Here is a 21,651-nt window from a genome sequence, read left to right on the forward strand (position 1 = left end):
CCTATGGAACCTCTGGGATGGTGACTGAGGGACAGAAATTCTGAGCGGGTGGAAATTCCATCCGGTGCCAAGGCAGGAATCTATTACAAGGAAATCTGGACTTCCTTGCTAGTGTTTTTCCAGAAATTGCTCCCATCCCACAAGCACTAAGTTGTGATGAACTTACTCTGAGTAAGAGAAATGACAGGTTAACTTGCCATTCATTTGTTTTCCATAATAAATGGAATATTTCCTTGAACACTTTAAGTCATTAACATTTCAATTTATTCATACTCTTTCTCTCTGGCATCTTAATGGCAATATTACATAATTATATCTGCCATCTAACCATCAGCTTTGATGGCTCTTGGCATGCCCAAAGGGGCTGCTGCCACTGCCTTTGCTGGCCTGTTGGTTTGAGGAGGCAGATTGTTTTTTTAACACCGTCCAACCTACCTTTTTGCATGGAGGTTGTTAAAGGGGGAAACAAAGCCAGTGCATGAAGTGATGAGGAACAGCATGAGGGTCCACGCTCACTCTGGTCATGTACTAGGCACTGTTCCAAGCACTTATGTGTATTCGCTTTTTTAATTCACCCACCACCCTATGTGAATGCATGTGTGCTAAGTCTCTTCAGTCGTGTCTGACTCTTTGCAACCCTATGGATTGTAGCCCACCAGGCTCCTCTGTCCAGTATTCCTGCCCACTCTAGTATTCTTGTCTGGGATTCTTCAGGCAAGAATACTGGAGTGGGTTGCCATGCCCTCCTCCAGGAGATCTTCCCAACAAACCTAAGAGGCAGCATCTGTTACTATCATCACATCCACTTCTAATGGCAACGAAGCTAAGATCCAGAGAGATTGAGTGACCTGCTTGAGGTCACATTAGTAAGTGGCGGGGCTGGGCTTTGAACCTGTGCCATCTGGGTACAGACTCCACATCCTTCCTTACTACAGTATGTCTTCCCTGGGGATTCATGAGTCCAAGAAGACTTCACAGTCTTGTCCTACCCATGCCTTTCCTTCTCTGTGACCTGACCGTTACACATACGCTAGTACTGCTGCTGTGTTGTCTTTGGGTTAAAAAGGATAGGAGAGAAGTGGCAAAGTGGTAACGGCATGATGTCTACTTCATCATGCGTCATCATCCTTGCATCTGACCTCCCAATTGTAGATTTTACCTAAAGATCCATGGCCTTTGAGAAGCTGTTAGGTTTAAAATACATGAAGGTATGCATGCATGCCTGCTCTGTTGCTAGGTCATGTCTGATCTGTGACCCTGGACTGTAACCTGCCAGGTTCCTCTGTCCACGGGATTATCCAGGCAAGAATACCAGAGTGGGTTGCTCGTTCCTCCTCCAGGGGATCTTCCTGACCCAGGGATAGAACCTGTGTCTCCTGCATTGCATATTCTTTACCACTGAGCCACCAGCACCACATGAAGATATAAGCGAGTATAAATTTTAATGAACAAGTTGAGAATGCCCTCTTTTACCATTTGAAGATCAGAACTGAGTCCATGTGCTGGTCAGCAGGCGTGCTTGAGAACTAGGAAACTTTCCGAATTTATTGGTACCACTCCTCTAGATTACAGGTGAATTTTCAATCAGGCTTCCACAAATCAAGCCCTGAATGTCTCTCAGTGCATCTCTGAGTACATACCAAACTCTGTCTGGGCACATACCAGGAGGTAACTTAAGGTAGCAACAGAGATGTATGGTTGTTTCCTTCAAAGCGATACATCAAAATAATTATGTCTGTGCTTTTGGTCCTAGAAGCACAAACTGAGGCTGCTGATGTGGAAAGGGAAAGAGACTCAAAGGAATATTTTAATTTTAGAAAACAGGCCTTACCATCAAAGAAATTGCTCTCTTTAATTCATTAAAAATTACCACATTCCTTTCAAATGAGAATAAAACTAATATTTCTTAATGCTGTTCATCATTAATATTATGCCAATTATTGCATTACTTTTGGTTGATAAATATTCACAGGATAAATGAAGCCCACAAGATGGATTAATTCTACAGCAGCACAAACAAAAAACTTTCAATATTTTATATCACATAATTAAATGCTGTTTGTTGTTTCTAGAACCAGGACTTGGGATATGTTAATTAATTGCTTCAAGAAGACAGTAAGACATGTCTCGTGGTTGATATTTGGAATCAGATAGTTATAAACACTGCATAACACTGCTGATGAATTACGTGTGCAGAATAAATCCTACCTGCAGAAGTCTGGGGGCACCATGCCATAAACATTGATCCTGTCACAGAGTTCCAGGGCTATTGTCATTGTGAACCAGCCAGTGCTGAGCCAAGTGTTGGAGATCTTCCTGGAAGGAACAATAGTTTAGTCTGCAAGCTGGTAAAGTAATCATTACACCCCTTCCATCTTAAATCTTATCTGGAACAAGGATGACTATATACACACACACTCTCTCTCTCTCCATTTGATAAACAGCCAGAACTTTACCAGATAGCAATATGTTACCAGTACCACCATATTCCATGATACAATGGTAAATGATGTCAATGTTCCATTATGGTGGGTTCTTAAGGGACTTCTACATAGCCAAAGATCATGATCAATGTTTATGTGCAAGTTATTACCAATTTCTTTTTAAAAAAATATTTATTTATCTATTTATTTGGCTGCATTAGATCTTACTTGTGGCACGAGGGCTTGGTTGCCCCATGGCTTGTGGGATCTTTATTTCACAACCAGGGATAGGACCCATGACTCCTGTATTGGAAGGTGGTTTTTAACCACTGGACCACCTGGGAAGCCCCACCACTCAATTTCTTGTAAGACAACAATCCTCATGTGTCAAATCTTTTTTAACTAGAGTACTTGACTATTATAATAGTCAAGAATAATAAATATTCTTTTTTCTCCAAGCAGGGTGGATAATGAAGAGCTTATTAAAATGAATAAATACAGTTGTCTTTATCTGCTGCTGCGTCGCTTTAGTCGTGTCCGACTCTGTGTGACCCCATAGATGGCAGCCAACCAGGCTTCCCGTCCCTGGGATTCTCCAGGCAAGAACACTGGAGTGGGTTGCCATTTCCTTCTCCAATGCATGAAAGTGAAAAGTGAAAGTGAAGTCGCTCAGTCATGTACGACTCTAGCGACCCCATGGACTGCAGCCCACCAGGCTCCTACGTCCATGGGATTTTCTAGGCAAAAGTACTGGAGTGGGGTGCCATTGCCTTTTCCGTGTCTTTATCTACCAGTTGATTGATTGATCAATCAAATGGTTGTAAGGTAGAAGCTTGCCTTTAACTAGACTAACTGACACCTAAATCTTGACTGAATGTCTTTCCTTAAAAGAAGTCCATTCATTTAGGAAGGGACTAATGATCAGAGGAAGAGGACACAGGAACACTTATGTTTAATTTAGTATTTGCTTTATTTTCCATCAAAAGAGTCAGAGCCCTATGAAAATTTTTATTAGAAGAACCAAAAATTGACAGAATATAAGGATTGCATTGGTGGGTTTCAACATTAATTCATTTACCCATTCAAACATCTGTGTTGAGCTCTAACCACATGCTGAGTCCGAGGGTAGCTGTGGAGACATACCATCAAGGTCTCAGCTGACCTGTGAGGATGACTTGGTCCACCATGCTATGCTGCTGTGGATATTAATTTCAATTCTTTGGGGATTGCTGTTTTTATTTTTTTCCCCAGTGCTTATGGTAGGCCTCATTAGCCAGTTTCAAAACCTTATCCTCAAGGTCAGACTGCCTGATTTTGCCCAGCCATAGCACCATCTGTGATATGAATAATGGAGTTGCAGTAAAGTTTTTCTACTGGCACTGCATAGTACCCCTCTTTAAGGAGGAAGAGTTTTTGTTAAGCAGTTTGCATTATTTCCATTTCACATAAGGAATAACAATCAAAAAAGGTGTTTTAAGAAGTCTTTTGTTTTATCACATACCTGACAGGAATGGATAATTTAGTCATTCCTGAGCTTATGGCTTCAACTTTCTAGTTCTTAATCTCTTTACTCATTTTTATTTTCCACTCCACTGTATCCTGATCCAGTAATATCCCAGGAAGTCCATTTAAAAGATTCTCAAGATGGATATAACACAGATTTGTATCTTACTAGTTTCTATCATTCACCAGCTGAATGACCTGAGGCAGGTTACTACTATTCTTTGAGCCTTGATTTCTTATCCAGAAAGCAGGCATGGGAAGCTCTATCTTCCTGAGCAATCTGTAATTTCAAAGACTAAGAGAGACAACATCATAAGAAGTATAAAGTCTGGTATGTTGATACATCAAGGTCCCTTCCTCCTCTCTGGGTTGCTAGGTTGGAGCAAATGAAGTAAATAATTCAGCCATTACTCTAAGTGCTTTTTAACACACATAAAGAAACTGATATCCTTCTAACATGGCTACTGGCTCTTATGTAGAATCCATCATCAGTAGTTAGGGAAGTAATCAGAAAATTCTGGGACCTCCAGTCTACACAGGTATTAACGATCCCACTTCTTTCTCACCAGGACTATGTATTCCTAATACCTTTGGGACTGAGTGCGTAGCAGAGCTGAATGGGGGAGGGGAAGGGAAGGCCATGCCATACCTTGTCTTCACCAAGGCTGTGACCTTGAGATGGCCAATTGTTCTAGACTTAAACTAGGTTAGTGAATAAATAGGAGAATGTGGGGCCCAGGAAGAGAATGATAGCTTATTGAGATCCACAGATTCCTGATCCAGGAATCACACCTGTGTCCCTATGATTTCAAGTTGTAGGAAACACCAAGAGGGCTTTTTCCCAGTGGCAGAAACTTCCCCACAATTTTGGCTTTCTTTTGTGTGAGGTAGTAGAAATCACAAGCCACAGTCTGAAATACAGGAGGATGGGACTCTACAGTAAAAGGTTTAAGGGGTAAAAATGGGGAGAATACAAAATGGAGGACTAAAGAAACCAAGATGAAGGTTTCTTTAAAGTGCCACTTAAAATTCCCCAGACCTGCAAAATAATAGCCTTTTGGAAAAGCTCACATGCTACAGACATGCAACTGCTCTGTGCTGTCTGTCTAAAATGATTCAAACTCTTTTTCCAGCAAAGGAATATCTACTGTTTTTACACTTAATCAGCTGTAATGAAGGAATATGAAGAGCTGTCATGTGCTTATTAGGGGAAATGATCAGATATTCTTTTATATGATGAAGTAACACACTGAGCTGATAATTCTATAGTGCACACTAAATTACAATTAAAGGCCTTTCTGCTCCACCAGAATCTCATTTATAATCTCTATGGAAATATTCTTCCTGCAGTTATTTCATTTATGCTTCTTTTATCTAATTACTATAATATTGGTTCTGAATCATATTTTCCTAATGTACCCTTATTCAATTATAAAGTTATTTTCAAGTACAGTTACTTTCTAATATCAAAGAATACCACTTGGCCATCTATGTCATTCGTCATGCTTCTTAATTGCAGATTGTTTCTGAGCCACTTTTTTCTTCACTTTTAAGTAGGGTGAAACTTCCATAAATCAGAATCTACTGAATTATCCCATTTCTTCAAAATATTATCCTGAAATGAATGTCTGGATCATGAGATGTGCAAAATCAGATATTCCATACTAAGTGTATCTTTAATCCATGCTACTGTGTTCAGTTCAGTTCAATTCAGTCGCTCAGTCATGTCCGACTCTTTGCGACCCCATGAATCGCAGCACGCCAGGCCTCCCTGGCCATCACCAACTCCCGGAGTTCACTCAGACTCACGTCCATTGAGTCAGTGATACGATCCAGCCATCTCATCCTCTGTCATCCCCTTCTCCTCCTGCCCCCAATCCCTCCCAGCATCAGAGTCTTTTCCAATGAGTCAACTCTTCGGATGAGGTGGCCAAAGTACTGGAGTTTCAGCTTTAGCATCATTCCTTTCAAAGAAATCCCAGGGCTGATCTCCTTCAGAATGGACTGGTTGGATCTCCTTGCAGTCCAAGGGACTCTCAAGAGTCTTCTCCAACACCACAGTTCCAAAGCATCAATTCTTCGGTGCTCAGCCTTCTTCACAGTCCAACTCTCACATCCATACATGACCACAGGAAAAACCATAGCCTTGACTAGCTGGACCTTTGTTGGCAAAGTAATGTCTCTGCTTTTGAATATGTTGTCTAGGTTGGTCATAACTTTCCTTCCAAGGAGTAAGCATCTTTTAATTTCATGGCTGCAGTCACCATCTGTAGTGATTTTGGAGCCCAGAAAAATAAAGTCTGACACTGTTTCCACTGTTTCCCCATCTATTTCCCATGAAGTGGTGGGACTGGATGCCATGATCTTCGTTTTCTGAATGTTGAGCTTTAAGCCAACTTTTTCACTCTCCACTTTCACTTTCATCAAGAGGCTTTTGAGTTCCTCTTCACTTTCTGCCGTAAGGGTGGTGTCATCTGCATATCTGAGGTTACTGATATTTCTCCCGGCAATCTTGATTCCAATTTGTGTTTCTTCCAGTCCAGTGTTTTTCATGATGTACTCTGCATATAAGTTAAATAAACAGGGTGACAATATACAGCCTTGACGAACTCCTTTTCCAATTTGGAACCAGCCTGTTGTTCCATGTCCAATTCTAACTGTTGCGATCCAGAACAATGTGTAATTATTTGATATAGCTAACACTGCAGCAGTGTTTCAGGAATACTTAAATCTAGCAAACAACCATTAAACTCAAAAGAAAAGTGTTTTCTATTGAAGAGAGTGTTTTTACTTATTTTGAATTTTCCAAACACAAAAATTGAAACCGTAAATAACTTCCTTCACTCTCCTTCTCTTATAAAATGCTCTTTTGGTTAAAGAACTCATACAAATGAGCAGCAGTCTGTCTTATTTGTGGTTTTTAAAAGATAATGAATGACTGGATTTCATGACAGTGTGTGATGATGACAAGATTCCCTGTGTGATCTACTGACTGGGCTAACCATGGAATTAGTCACCTGGACCTCCAGGGAAGGAGGCCACATGCCAGCAGCTGGGTCCCGCTCTCCTCACTCCATCAGAAATCATACTTACTCTTGTCTGACCAGCCCTCCAACGATCACAAAGATTTCCAGGATTTAAAGAGAAAGCTCTTCCCAACAAAGAATTTGGGGAGAGTGAGCTCTATTCTTTCTTTAAGACTGTTCTCCATAATGAGTTGCTTAAGCTAGCCCAAAGGATTTAGTACTTCCTATTCTTTATTTCTTGGGCTCCAAAATCACTGAGGGTGGTGAATGCAACAATGAAATTAGAAGACACTTGCTTCTTAGAAGGAAAGCTATGACAAACCCAGACAATGTATTAAAAAGCAAAGACATCACTTTGCCAACAAAGGTCCATATAGTCAAAGCTATGGTTTTTCCAGTAGTCATGTATGGATTTGAGAATTGGACCATAAAAAAAGGCCGAGCTCTGAAGAATTGATGCTTTTGAATTGTGGTGCTAGGGAAGACTCTTAAGAATCCCTTGGACTGCCAGGAGATCAAAGTAGTCTATCCTAAAGGAAATTAACCCTGAATATTCATTGGAAGGATAGGGAGGCCTAGCGTGCTGCTGTCCATGGGGTCACAATTAGTCAGCCGAAACTGAGTGACTGAACAGCAACATTCATTAGAAAGACTGATGCTAAAGCTGAAGCTCCAATACTTTGGCCACCTGATGTGAAGAGCTGACTCATTGGAAAAGACTCTGATGCTGGGCAAGATTGAAAGCAAAAGGAGAAGAGGGTGGCAGAGGATGAGATAGTTGGATGGCATCACTGACTCAATTTACATGAACTTGAGCAAACTCTGGGAGATAGTGGAGGACAGGGAAGCCTGGTGTTCTGCAGTCCACAAACAGTTGAACATGACTTAGTGACTGAACAACAACAAATTCTTTTTTTATCAGAAATTGGCTCAGGAACAGTTTTTCTTAGGAAAGGGGTAAGTTATATCATTAAACACATATTAATTATAAAAGAATGTTTTAGAATTGAGGAAATAAGTAAAATTTAATCATTAGACCAGTTCTATGAAGCCTAGTCACTGTGCGCTTCTCACATGTGAAGTTACTAAAAGGTTAGCTATTTTGTCCTAGACTATACAGCTAGTGAGGGACAGAGTCAAAATTCCAACCCAGAGCTGTGTATTTGGACACCGCACTGTTCACTATGTACACCGCGCTGTTCCTTTCGATACCTGTAACTGTCCTTTTCTTCAGTGAGATTTAGCCGATTCCTCACCCTTTATCTCTGCCTCCTCTCCAGCTGCCCACCCCGCCCACCATCACCCTCCTGCCCACAGTCACAGGGACTCTTCTCCAACCCCCTGCAAGTCTTCTCACTTCTCACCTTCTCATATCCATAAGGGCACTTTTTTCTCCGCTTCTCAGGTTCTTCTTTACCTGGATAAATACTTATTGACCTCAGCCTCTGCTTAAATACATCTTTGGGAGAAGATGTATTTAAGAAGTCTTTCCACCAGACCCTCACCTTCTAGACCAGTGCTTTTCAAAAGATTTGGACTTACAGTAAGAAATACATTTTACACCGTGATTGAGTGTATATGCTCACATGTATTATACATGGCTTTCATTTCATAGTTGTCTAAAGCACGTAATTTAGTGCTTTTTAGTATATTCACAGTTATGCCATCATCATCCCTATCTAATTCTAGAATGATTTTATCACATCAAAAAGACGTCTCTGTATATGTATATTTTTATGTACAAAACTGAAATAAATTTTATTTCATGAAATAATACTTTTCCTTACTTACTGTGGGGAATGAATGCTGAAATTGTCTTTTATTACATTATTCCATTCTTTCTATTATATTAAAAAAAATCTTATAGTGACTCACTGCATGCATTTTGTGTCCCATTACAGATCTGTAACTAACAGTTTGGTAAGCCTTGCCCTAGACTACAGCCCGTCTTCCTGTCCCACAGGTCAGAGGACCATTTTCTTCCCCTCACAAGACCTAGCACATTGGCCACTACTTGGTGAACATCTGCCCACCCTAGAAGACTATATTCCTGGAGGGCAGGTTCTACATCTGCCTTACTTTTGACTATATGTATTTCCCATATCAGGTGCAGTGAAATAGCAGGCACTAATAAATATCTGTTGACTGAATAAATATTTGCCTTTGAAGAGAAAAACAACCCTATTTACTTCTTTTTGGTTAGTGTTCACCTGAGGAACTAAAATGCAAGAAACCTATTATCTTGCACTTACTACCAATGTAAGCCAGCAGCAGTGTCACCTCTTCCTCCAAAGTAGGGCTATGGCCCTGAATTATCCATATAAATACTCTCTTCACTTTGCCTATAAATTCAACTTGAACAGTCCAATCTCCAGGAGGCCCCTACAGATGAACTCTGTCCACAGCATGAGCAGCAGGGCCAAAGCAGAAAGCCCTAAGCAAGAGCTTTTAGAAAGAATAAATACTTCCAGTGGCAGCAACATGGGTGGATGTAGAGCTTATCACATTAAGCAAAGTAAGTCAGAGAAAGACGAATATCATGTATCACTTACATGTGGAATCTTAAAAAAAAACTATGAATAAACTTATTTACAAAACAGAGACAGACTCACAGATTTAGAATAAAAACTTACTGTTACCAAAAGGGGTAGTGAGGGAAAGAGATAAATTAGGAGTTTGGAATTAACCACTCCTATATATAAAACATATAAACAACAAGGACTTACACTACAGCACAGGGAACTATATTAAATATCTTGTAATAACCTCTAACAGAAAAGAATCTGAGAAATCTTATATTACACATAAGTATACATATAATATATATAAAATTATATACAGTTGTTCTCCATATATATATATACACACAAACATATATGTTCTCCATATATATACATACATATATATGTTCTCCATATATATATATACACACACACATTTATACACAAAACTGAATTAGGCTTCTCAGGTGGCTCTGTGGTAAAGGATCTGCCTACCAAGGCAGGAGACTTAAGAGCATGGGTTCAATCCCTGGGTCAGGAAGATCCGCTGGAGTAGGAAATGGCTCCCCACTCCAGTATTCTTGCCTGGAAAATTCCATGGACAGTGGAACCTCAGTGGGCTACAGTCCATGGGGTTGCAAAGAGTCAGACAGGACTTAGCACACATATAACTGAATTGCTTTGCTATACACCTGAAACTACAACATTGTAAATGAAGTATACTTCAATTAAAAAAAATGATTAAAAATTTAAAGAAAAAGAAGCTTATCTGACATAAGCATTAAAAAAAAAAAGCTTCGCTCTTGGTGAATTGGCCAGCCAGGGAGAACGTTTCCTCGCCCTAGCCTGTCTCCCGTGCCACCTCTTGCCCTCGCCTCCGTACCTGTCTTTGCCGGTCTCGCGCTTGAAGAGCTCGTCGAACTGCAGCATCTTGTGGCGCGCGATCATGAAGGCCTTCAGCCGGGGCAGCACCTGGCTCAGCAGCTGCAGGTTGTTGTAGACCTGGCCCTTGCCGTCGCGGCGCATGTAGCTGCTGGGGCCCCAGAAGATGAACACGGTGCCCTGGCTGACGTTGAGCAGGTCATGGCGGTTGCGGAGGATCCGCTGGATGCTGGAATGCGCGATGACCCGCAGGCTGGTGCGGTTGCCCACGTCCCGCCCGTAGCCACGAGTGGGGGCGTCGTTCATGCGAATGACACATTCAGTCTGGTCAATCTGGGCGCCTTGCCTGCTGCGCAGCAGCTGCCCGGAGCTCGTCACCAGGGCGCAGTCCCTGCAGTGCATTTTCAGCGGCTGGAAGGAGAGGGAGAAGGACTCCATCAGTGGGCAATGCTCTCTTGGCACCAGCGGGTCACTTTCCTGCATCTGAGGGCTGCCTCTCTTTTTTCTCCTCCCTCTTTTGTCAAAATATACCCCTGATGCTATTACCTCATCAGACTGGTGTCAGGGAGCTCTGGACAACAGGAAAAGAGCCAGCAGTGACCTGTCGAACATGGGGGTCTGGGCTTCACTGATATTAACATATCAGACTGTCATATCAATGTAACAAGCTTGCTGTGACTGCCATTTTACAGATAATGATACCCCAAGGCTCAGAGACATTTAAAAAAAATGCTCAGATACATAACTAGCAAGTAATGAAGTCATGCTCTCAAATTCAGGTCTTTCTGAATCCAGAGTTACCCCTAAGTTGAAGAAAAGACTATATTACAATGTGCTCTGACACTAGTTTTGATGCTCTTGACTCACCTGATTGGAAGTTAAGCATATATCAGTATTCTTGGATGCTGTACAAATATATTTATCCTAAATAGGCATCATCTAAAAATCACAGGAGAAAAGACATGCAAATTGTAACCCCTCAGATGCCATAATTTTGAAATGACAATTAGGATTGTTTCTCCCATTTTAAAGGGAGAGAGTGAGAAACTGAGTTGGTCCACCTTCAGAAATGTGAAGAAAGCCTTAAGCTCATCGAGTGCACACATGCCTTGTGGGAGCCCTGGGCCTGCAGTCACCACCATAGCAACGCCAAGGATGGGGCTCGCTTCAATACCCTGAACCCCTGATGTGTTTTCTGAACAGCAACATTCCTATATGCTATACATTTCCCTGATCGTGTTTAACGAGAAATATCTCGGTTGCTGTTTGAAGATAATGTAATTAGGGCCTGAGGCCAAGGCCAACAAGTGCACAAGAAACTGACAGTCAAGAATGTTCTGAAGGACTGTTGCTCTATTATATTCTCCCCAGAGACTCTGTCCTCCTTCCCTGTTAACTTTGAACTGGACACACCGGGTCCTGCACAGTCCCAGGAAACTGGTTCCAATTTTGTTCTGCGTGTATTCAGTTGTATATTTACTCTGGGAGTTTCTTGAACCATGGCTCTATCTTCAGAATCAGACAAAGAGCACCCAAGGGCGGCCACCTTCCCTCACTGCAGAGTGCCCTTCGCAGAGTGGCGAAGGGCACCCACACAGGATGGTCCAGGCTTGGCCCTACCACCTGTTAGCTTTGGGACCTTGGCCATTCACTAACCTCCACAAGTCTCAGTTTTCTCATCTTTAACTGGGGATAATTTATGCACCATTCCACTTTGCTGGAACACATAGAATCAACTTGAGTCATATGGAATTGCCAATATTTGACCTGAAAAATTATTAATAGAAATTGCATGCAGTTCAACCCGGTCCTTACCGTAGGACCTGGCACAGTGTCATTCATTAAGTGACGGCTGATTCGGGGATTATCAGGCAGAGTGGAGAGCATTGTAGGCCCATATACAAGTCAGTATGTACTAATCACCCGGAGTCAATCATTGACACATGGGCTTATGAAATGGCAATTCTACCACTGCAAATTCTCATCATTCATTTGACATCAAGTTACTCTCAGGTGAAGCTTCCCTGGTGGCTCAGACAGTAAAGAATCTGCCTGCAATGTGAGACCCAGGTTCAATCCCTGGTTTGGGAAGATCCCCTGGAGAAGAGAATGGCATCAACTCTAGTATTCTTGTCTGGAGAATCCCCATGGACAGAGGAGGCTGGCAGGCTACATCCACAGAGTCACAAAGAGTCGGACACGACTGAGTGACTTTCAGTTTCACTACTCTTAGGTGACATGCACTCTGCTGGGCAGTAAGAATGCAAATGGAATGGAAAAACAGAACCCTTCAAAGTTTATACTTTAGAAGCAGGCAGTGGGTCAGTAAAGATGTGCAATAAAACATGACACATTGCAGGGCTGTGCCTCAGTGTTAGTAAAGGGGGCTGTTTGGAGCAGAGCAGAGCGGGGAACATAAAGGAAAGAGTGAACTAATATTAATATTAGTTAATATTTCTGGATGTCCCTATGTGCCAGGCACTGTTATGAGCTTTTTATATAATTGCATTAATTCTTCAAATAACCCTATAAGAAAGATACATCATCACCCCTATTTACTAATGAGAATATTGAGGAGTGGAAAAACAACCCGGTTTGTTAGGGGTTATTTGGATTTTAGCACCAAAAGTCTTAAATCCTGGGAAACTTCTACTCATGTAGAAGCCCACTTAAAACATTTCTACAAAGATGACTGGGGCATCTGCAAATAGCACATTACCAAATGATGATTAGGGTCAGGAGACCCAGGGTCTAAAGCAGGCTTTATCACCAATCAGATACTTAACTTTCTCACTCGTAAAACAAAGAGAGGGCCAACTAAGATGCTAATAGCCAGATGACATTCATTCGTTCATTCATTTAAAAGACATTCATTGAGCACTTAATATACCCCTGAGGTACAGTGTAACTCAGTCCATTTGCTTGATAAGGTCACTTTGTAAGATTTCATTCCACTGGACCCCAAGGCCATTGGAACCTGCTTTTTCTTATCAGACTCACCTAGAAGTATTAATCCTGAATTTTCCAGTCTGATCTATAATTTCTAGATATTGTGCTCATTTTTACTGGGGAAAAATTCTAAAGAAAGGTCCCAGTATCTCTTTCCCTGTAATGAATTATTCTACTGTGATTCTCAGAGCACAGGCTGCTTGATGGGTGAAACTGGTAACACCTCTGAAGATTCCAAGGACTTCTCTCTCTCTATCTCTCTTTCTCCTATGCCCATGTGAGGCCAGATGAAGACCCTTTTAGGGAAGGTCAACATTCCTGACTATGCCATACAGACCCTCTGTGATTCCTGGGCACAGGACAGAATACACTGGGGTCCACCCTGCCCCAGAAAGCCCTCCCTCATGCCCACCTGCCTGAGCTCTGAGGTATATTGATTACCTTGGACACCAGCACCCTCTCTTTGTGTTGCTCAGATGCACCAAACAATACAGAAAAGATCGATGTCTGAATTATGCCTTAAGTGCCTTTTAGTAAGTGCAGCCAATAAAATGACAGTAACTGTTCTAAACATAATGTTACACTTCCTGCAGTTGATAAGAGCATGTACCAAAGGCTGAATCCCTTCCAAAGGAGGAAACGAAGTCTCTTTCCTGCATTCAGAGGGACTAAGGATATCTTGGGAGGTGGAATGACTATACAGATTTTGGGACCCAGGTTCTTGGAATGTTACTCCTCTGAGACAGCCTGGCTTCTTCACATTGCAGGACCGTGACCATCCTGAGTGTCTTAATGAAATGGGTGGATATATTCATGCCTTGGTGAGTTAAGATTCCTGACGGAGTATTGACAGTCTTCACTGAAGCACGCAGACGCTGAGTTGATGAATCACACCGAGGAGTTTGGGAAAGTGAACTTGGGGCTGTGCTGGCGCACCTGGGAGGTGAACCTGCACCAAGGATGCAAGAGGGGTAGTGGCTCCTCATGAATCACTGCATCCCTACCCTTTCTTTCTTCTCACAGTATCCAGCCTCCCTGAGTCTCGGGGACATTTTCCATAAAGCCCCACTTGGTGAGGTGTTCTGACCCTGGTAGGAAACATGAGCACCCATATTAGGTCACTCCAAAATCTCTCTTGCTTCCTGACCCATAAAAAACACTCAATTGCTACTGAATAGACAGGCGAGTTGATAAGTGAGTGAATGAAATTCAACTTCTACACTTCTCTGTCTTCTGAGAAAATCTACACACATAAAAAGAAGACATCATGTGATGCCCTAACCAACAATTTGCCTGCAGCCCTATGTACCAATGCCATGGAGAAAAGCAGGGGAGAGCGCAGTGGAAGCTCTGTCTGCAGAGAAGGAGGCTGAGCCGTTTGCCTCAAGGCAGCCACTTGGCCCAGGGAGTCATAATGGCCAGAGCCCAGGGCACTGCTTGGAATTAATGGCTGACTGGGAAAATGGCCCAGGACACAGTAAGGGCCATTAAACCCAGCCAGTTATTAATCCCCAGTAAGAGCTCGATGCCAAGGTCATTAGAGCTATTGTATGGTGAAAAATGCTGAGGAAAGTCTGCAAGGCACGGAGGAGTTTCCCTTTGTCCAGGCCACTGATGCTCAGGCCCTAGGAGTGCGGTGCACAGGAGTGTGCGGGGAGCAGCTGAGGGAGTGTGCACATATCACACACACACATGCACACACACACAGAAGTGGGCACACACAATGTTTACCCTTTTATTTTTGCTATCACTTCTGCTTTTTGATAATATAAAGATTTGGCATCAGCCGACTTCCCTGGGTTGGGGAGATCCCCTGGAGAAGGGACTGGCTACCCACTCCAGTATTCTGGCCTAGAGAATTCCATGGACTGTATAGTCCATGGGGTAGCAGAGTTGGACATGACTGAGCGACTTTCACTTCCTAGGACAGTGGCTGCCACTTACTGGGGGCTCATAAAAGTGTGAATGAGCTTCTATCTTCATCCTCTACTCCTGGGGAAAAAAAAAACAAAAACCCTACAATCAGGGAATAGGGGAGAATGACAACTTTCATCACAACTTACTCCTTTGGGCCATAGCGACAGGGGCAATTCCTGCTTGAGAAAGTATGCTCAGGGAATCAAGGTTTGATTTCTGTCTCAGCTCAAAGAGCAAGAGCAGAAGGAATTCTCCCTGTGACCCAGCTGATGCCTCCTGAGCCTTTCTTAAAAGAACAGACCGGGCCAAGTCAAATTAAACTTGACACCTGAAACACTCAGTGATGTCCTTGCAAACATTTGCAGCATGGCTATCTTGGGCTTCAGTTTTTAAAATTCTGATTTATTTGGCAGAAAGAAAGGCACCTCAGAGCATGATGTCCATTAGTTTGGTAATGAGACCAGTCTTGCTCTGGGAGCTGACTCTTGGTCTGGAGCAAACATAAGATATATTAAATGGCTTCAGGTATTTCAAGAATCTCTGCACTTTTAAAGCTGATGTTTTCCTGTAATTACTGGGCTGTTATTACCTGTCAATCTCTGTTTAGCCTGACACTAGGTATAAGGCACTCTGGTTATGTAATATGATTCACTGGAAAAATGTTACTCCTTCAAGTTGCTCCTCTCCCTCTTGTTTAATGACATGCCCACCCATTAGCCAAGAAGCCCTCCTCTAGCCACCCAATGCTACTTTCCATGATTTCTGTCCACTGTCTGGCTGAGGATGAAGGAACACTTTGAGCAGGAGTTAGTACTAAACAGTGTTTAAAATATGGCCTTTGGGACTTCCCTGGTGGTCCAGCGGTTAAGAATCCACCTGCCAATGTAAGGAACATGGGTTTGATTCCTGGACTGGGAAGATCCCACATGTCGCAGGACAACTAAGCCTGTGCACCACAACTACTGAAGCCGTGCACCTTAGAGCCTGTGCTCTGCAGCAAGAGAAGCCACCGCAATGAGAAGCCCACACATGGCAACTAGAGAGTAGCCCCTGCTTGCTGCAACTACAGAAATCCTGGCACAGCCATGAAGACCCAGCACAGCACCCCCCCCCCCCAAATAAATAAAGAAACAGAAACAAAATATGGTCTTTGGAGTCACTGGCTTTGAACCTACTTCTCCCATTCCTTAGGTGGATAACCTGGGGGCAAAGTGGCTTAGCTTCTCTGAGCCCCAGTTTCTTCATCCATGATCAGGATATAGTAGAGTCAATCTCAAAGAAGTTTGCCCTTTCAATGAATGGTGTGCCTTCTACCTTGTTTCTCAAGGTAAAATTCAAGGATCATTCTCAACACCTCTTTCTCCACCCTCTACAGAGCATCCAACCCTATTGGATCTATCCTAAGATGTCCCAGATACTAGTACCTCTCACCATCTCTGCTGTCACCCTCTTCATCAAAGCCACCGTCATCTCTCTTTAGCTCCTGCTGCACACTCTTAATTCTTTACTTCTTCATTCTTTCCCTCTTCCATGTTCCCATATCCATGTTCCCATATCCACAAAGCTTCTGGGGTGACTTTTAATATGTAATTAACAGAGAGTTCTGTCCAAGATGATGCCAATACCACACTGTTTGACTACTATGGCTTTGCAATATAGTTGAAATCAAGGAGTGTGGTGCCTCTACTTTGTTCTGCTTTCTGTTAATTACATGGTCATCTCTCCATTTCCTATGGCCTGATGTGATTTATATTAGCTATTTCCCCACCCAGGACACTGTTCTCCTGATCCTTGCATGATGACACTTTTATATTCTTCAAATGTTACCTCAGCCTACCCCCTCCTCTGCCAGAAACCTTCCCTGAGCCCTCAATTTCCACTGCCCTCCTTTGCCATCTTCTGCGACTCTCTCCATTATCCAGGCTTATTTTTGAACTCATATATCACCACCTAAAGTAATCTGTATTATGGCTTGTGTGTTTACATGTTTATGTCTTTCTCCCTTACTAGAATGTAAGCTCCAAGAAATGTGGGACTTTGTCTTACTCATACTGTGTCTTCAGCATAAAGAACAATGCTGAGCATAAAATATAAGATCAATAAATATTTTTGAATGAGTGACTGAAGAATAAAGCATATAGCACTTACCACAGTGCCTGGTACATCAAGAATATGAAAGAAATGTGCTTAATGTATTTAAGTGTCACCATTCTACCAACTAGTAACCAGTCTAATATTTTCTGGTCTGGGTAAGTAGGTTGATATTTTCTAAACAGAGGTATTTGAATTCTCCTGCATATGTCATAAACACTTTCAGCATTAGGTGACCTTCAAAGAGAGGCCCAGGAAATCCCATTAGTTTTCTTTTTTTTTTAAATTTTAATGGAATTGCATTCTATTACTTAAATGCCTTTAGACAACTTTATTTATATATAATTTACATACCATAAAATTCACTCCTTTTAAATGTAAGTTCAATGATTTTAAGAATATTTACAGAGTTTTATGACCATCACTATGATCTAGTTTAACAACATTTGGGGCTGGTGCACTGGGATGACCCAGAGGGATGGTATGGGGAGGGAGGAGGGAGGAGAGTTCAGGATGGGGAACACATGTATACCTGTGGTGGATTCATTTTGATATATGGCAAAACCAATACAATATTGTAAAGTTAAAAAATAAAATAAAATTAAAAAAAAAGAACATTCCCATAATCCTAAAGAGATGCACATCTCTACCAAGACATGTTATTTTTCATCTTATTGATAACAATTCTTCTTACAGGCATGAATGATATCTCACTGTGATTTAGATATGTATTTCCCTGATGATTAAGAAGACGTGGCAAGAATACACAAAAGAACTGTACAAAAAAGATTTTCACGACCCAGATAATCACGATGGTGTGATCACTGACCTAGAGCCAGACATCCTGGAATGTGAAGTCAAGTGGGCCTTAGAAAGCATCACTACAAACAAAGCTAGTGGAAGTGATGGAATTCCAGTGGAGCTATTTCAAATCCTGAAAGATGATGCTGTGAAAGTGCTGCACTCGATATGCCAGCAAATTTGGAAAACTCAGCAGTGGCCACAGGACTGGAAAAGGTCAGTATTCACTCAAATCCCAAAGAAAGGCAATGTCAAAGAACGCTCAAACTACTGCACAATTGCACTCATCTCACATGCTAGTAAAGTAATGCTCAAAATTCTCCAAGCCAGGCTTCAGCAATATGTGAACTGTGAACTTCCAGATGTTCAAGCTGGTTTTAGAAAAGGCAGAGGAACCAGAGATCAAATTGCCAACATCCGCTGGATCATGGAAAAAGCAAGAGAGTTCCAGAAAAACATCTATTTCTGCTTTATTGACTCTGCCAAAGCCTTTGACTGTGTGGATCACAATAAACTGTGGACAATTGTTTAAGAGATGGGAATACCAGACCACCTGACCTGCCTCTTGAGAAACCTGTATGCAGGTCAGGAAGCAACAGTTCGAACTGGACATGGAATAACAGACTGGTTCCAAATAGGAAAAGGAGTACGTCAAGGCTGTATATTATCACCCTGCTTATTTAACTTCTATGCAGAGTACATCATGAGAAGCGCTGGGCTGGAAGAAGCACAAGCTGGAATCAAGATTGCTGGGAGAAATATCAATAACCTCAGATATGCAGATGACACGACCCTTATGGCAGAAAGTGAAGAGGAACTAAAAAGCCTCTTGATGAAAGTGAAAGTGGAGAGTGAAAAAGTTGACTTAAAGCTCAACATTCAGAAAATGAAGATCATGGCATCTGGTCCCTTTATGGCATCACTTCATGGGAAATAGATGGGGAAACAGTGGAAACAGTGTCAGACATTATTTTTTTGGACTCCAAAATCATTGCAGATGGTGATTGCAGCCATGAAATTAAAGGACTCTTGCTCCTTGGAAGAAAAGCTGTGACCAACCTAGACAGCATATTAAAAAGCAGAGACATTACTTTGCCAACAAAGGTCCATCTAGTCAAGGCTATGGTTTTTCCAGTAGTCATGTGTGGATGTAAGAGTTGGAGTATAAAGAAAGTTGAGCGCTGAAGAATTAATGCTTTTGGACTGTGGTGTTGGAGAAGACTCTTGAGAGTCCCTTGGACAGCAAGGAGATCCAACCAGTCCATCCTAAATGAGATCAGTCCTGAGTGTTCATTGGAAGGACTGATGTTGAAGCTGAAACTCCAATATTTTGGCCACCTGATGTGAAGAGCTGACTCATTTGAAAAGACCCTGATGCTGGGAAAGATTGAGGGCAGGAGAAGGGGATGACAGGGGATGAGATGATTGGATGGCATCACCAACTCAATGGACATGAGTTTGTGTGAACTCCGGGAGTTGGTGATGGACAGGGAGGCCTGACGTGCTGCGGTTCATGGGGTGGCAAGAGTTGGACACAACTGAGCAACTGAACTGAACTGATCAGTGACGTTGAGCTCCTTTTCGTGTATCAATACATGTTGGCTACATGTATGTCTTCTCCAGAGAAATGTCTGTGAGATCATTGACCAATTTTTTCTTCCAGTTTTATTGAGATATAATTGTCATATAGCACTGTATAAGTTTAAAATGTACAGCATAATGACCTCTGCCCACTTTTAAGCTGGATTGTTTGTTTGATTTTGCTATTGAGTGGTATGAGTTTTTTTTTTAATATTCTGGATATTAATCCCTTATCAGATATATGATTTGCAATATTATCCCCCATTCAGTAGGTTGTCTTTTCATTAAGAACAGTATTTGTTTATTTATTTTTTGGTTGCGCTTGGTCTTCATTGCCTCACTCAGGCTTTCTCTATTTGCAGAGAGCGGGGGCTACAGTCTAGTTATGGTGTGCAGGCTTTTCACTGTGGTGGCTTCTGTTGTTGCAGAGCACAACCTCTAGGTGCTTGGGCTTCAGTAATTGCAGCACCCAGGCTCAGTAGTTGTGGCACACAGGCTTAGTTGCTCTGAGGCACGTGGAGCCTTCCTGGAGCGGGGATGGACCCAGGTCACTCACACTGGCAGGTGGATGCCTATCTACTGTAGCAGCAAGGAAGTCTGCCTTTTCATTTTGTCAGAGTTTCCTTTGCTGGGCAGAAGTTTTTTAGTTTGATGGAGTCCCACTTGTTTATTTTTGCTTTTGGTGTTGGAGTAAAAAAAATATTATCATCTAGACTTATGACAAGTAGCTTAGTACCTATGTTTTCTTCTAGGAATGTTTCAGGTTTTATGTTCAAGTCTTTAATCCATTTTAAATTGATTTTTGTACATGGTGAATGTCCATTTTCTTTCTTTTGCACGTGATTGTCCAGTTTTCCCAACACTGTTTACTGAGGAGACTGTCCTTTACACATTATATATTCATTAGCTCCTTTGTTATAAATAAATTTATCATAAGCGCATGGGTTTATATCTGGGCTCTCTAGTCTGTTTCATTGATATAAGTGTCTTTTTTTATGCCAATACCATACTATTTGATCACTATATCTTTGTAATATAGTTTGAAATCAGGAAGTGTGATGCCTCCACTTGGTTCTTCTTCTTTCTCAAGATTGCTTTGGTTATTTGTAGTCTTTTGTGGTTCCATACAAAGTTTAGAATTGTTCTATATCCATGTAAATAATTGTGTAAAAACTCTGTGTAAATTGTTCTATTTCATTGTGTTTTTGATTTGCATTTTCCTAATGAGTAAAGATATTGATGATCTTTTCATAGTCTTATTTATGCCATAGTTTTCAAATTTCTAATTCCATCTATTTGACTCCTTTTCCACCCCCAAATAAGTTCTACCAGGAGTAGGTGATTCTATTAAGCTCTAGGTCAACATTCTGTTGACTTCTGCAGGAGTCTTGTATGTGCAGGACTCACAAGGCAGAGGAAAGTGCATAGTCTATGTGTACAGAGAATATAGAGAAAGAGGAGCCTTTTAATCAACACCTTTAGGTTAGGAGAGATAAATCCAAGGTGAAAAATAAGGTGAGCAGTGACTGTGACATGTATTTATATATAAACCAGATTTTATAAAGATAAAACAACCATTTGATATCACAGTCCCACTTCTGAATGTACATATGAAAGAAATAAAATCAGTATTTTGGACATATACCTGCACTTTAATGTTGACTGCCACATTATTCATAGTAGCTGAAATGTGAAAACACTGTAAGTGTCCATTAATGAGTGTATGAATAAAGAAAAATGATAAATAAAGAAAAATATTCAACCCACAATGAAACAGTATTCAGCCATGAAAGAAGGAAATTCTGCCACCTACAACATGGATGAAACTGGAGGACATTATGCTAAGTAAATTAAACCAGAGAAAGAAAAATAGTAGATGATCCCACATATTTAGAACCTAAAAAAATTGAACCCATAGGAAAAGAGAGTATAATGGCAGTGGCCAGGAGCTGGGAGAAATGGGCAGATGCTGGTCAA

General features: G+C 41.6%; 1 protein-coding gene across 1 annotated transcript in view; it reads right to left on the minus strand.

Annotated features, from left to right (window-relative positions):
* Positions 1 to 21,651, minus strand: part of ST6GALNAC5 (ST6 N-acetylgalactosaminide alpha-2,6-sialyltransferase 5) — a 213,237-nt gene that overhangs the window by 19,110 nt on the left and 172,476 nt on the right. Inside the window, exons 3-4 of the mRNA XM_070786294.1 lie at positions 10,337 to 10,746; positions 2,209 to 2,316 (exon numbers count right to left, since the gene is read on the minus strand). Coding sequence (XP_070642395.1) covers positions 2,209 to 2,316; positions 10,337 to 10,746 — 518 coding nt within the window. The remainder of the gene's footprint in view (positions 1 to 2,208; positions 2,317 to 10,336; positions 10,747 to 21,651) is intronic.

This window comes from Bos indicus, chromosome 3, assembly GCF_029378745.1.
Source record: "Bos indicus isolate NIAB-ARS_2022 breed Sahiwal x Tharparkar chromosome 3, NIAB-ARS_B.indTharparkar_mat_pri_1.0, whole genome shotgun sequence".
NCBI lineage: Eukaryota > Metazoa > Chordata > Mammalia > Artiodactyla > Bovidae > Bos > Bos indicus.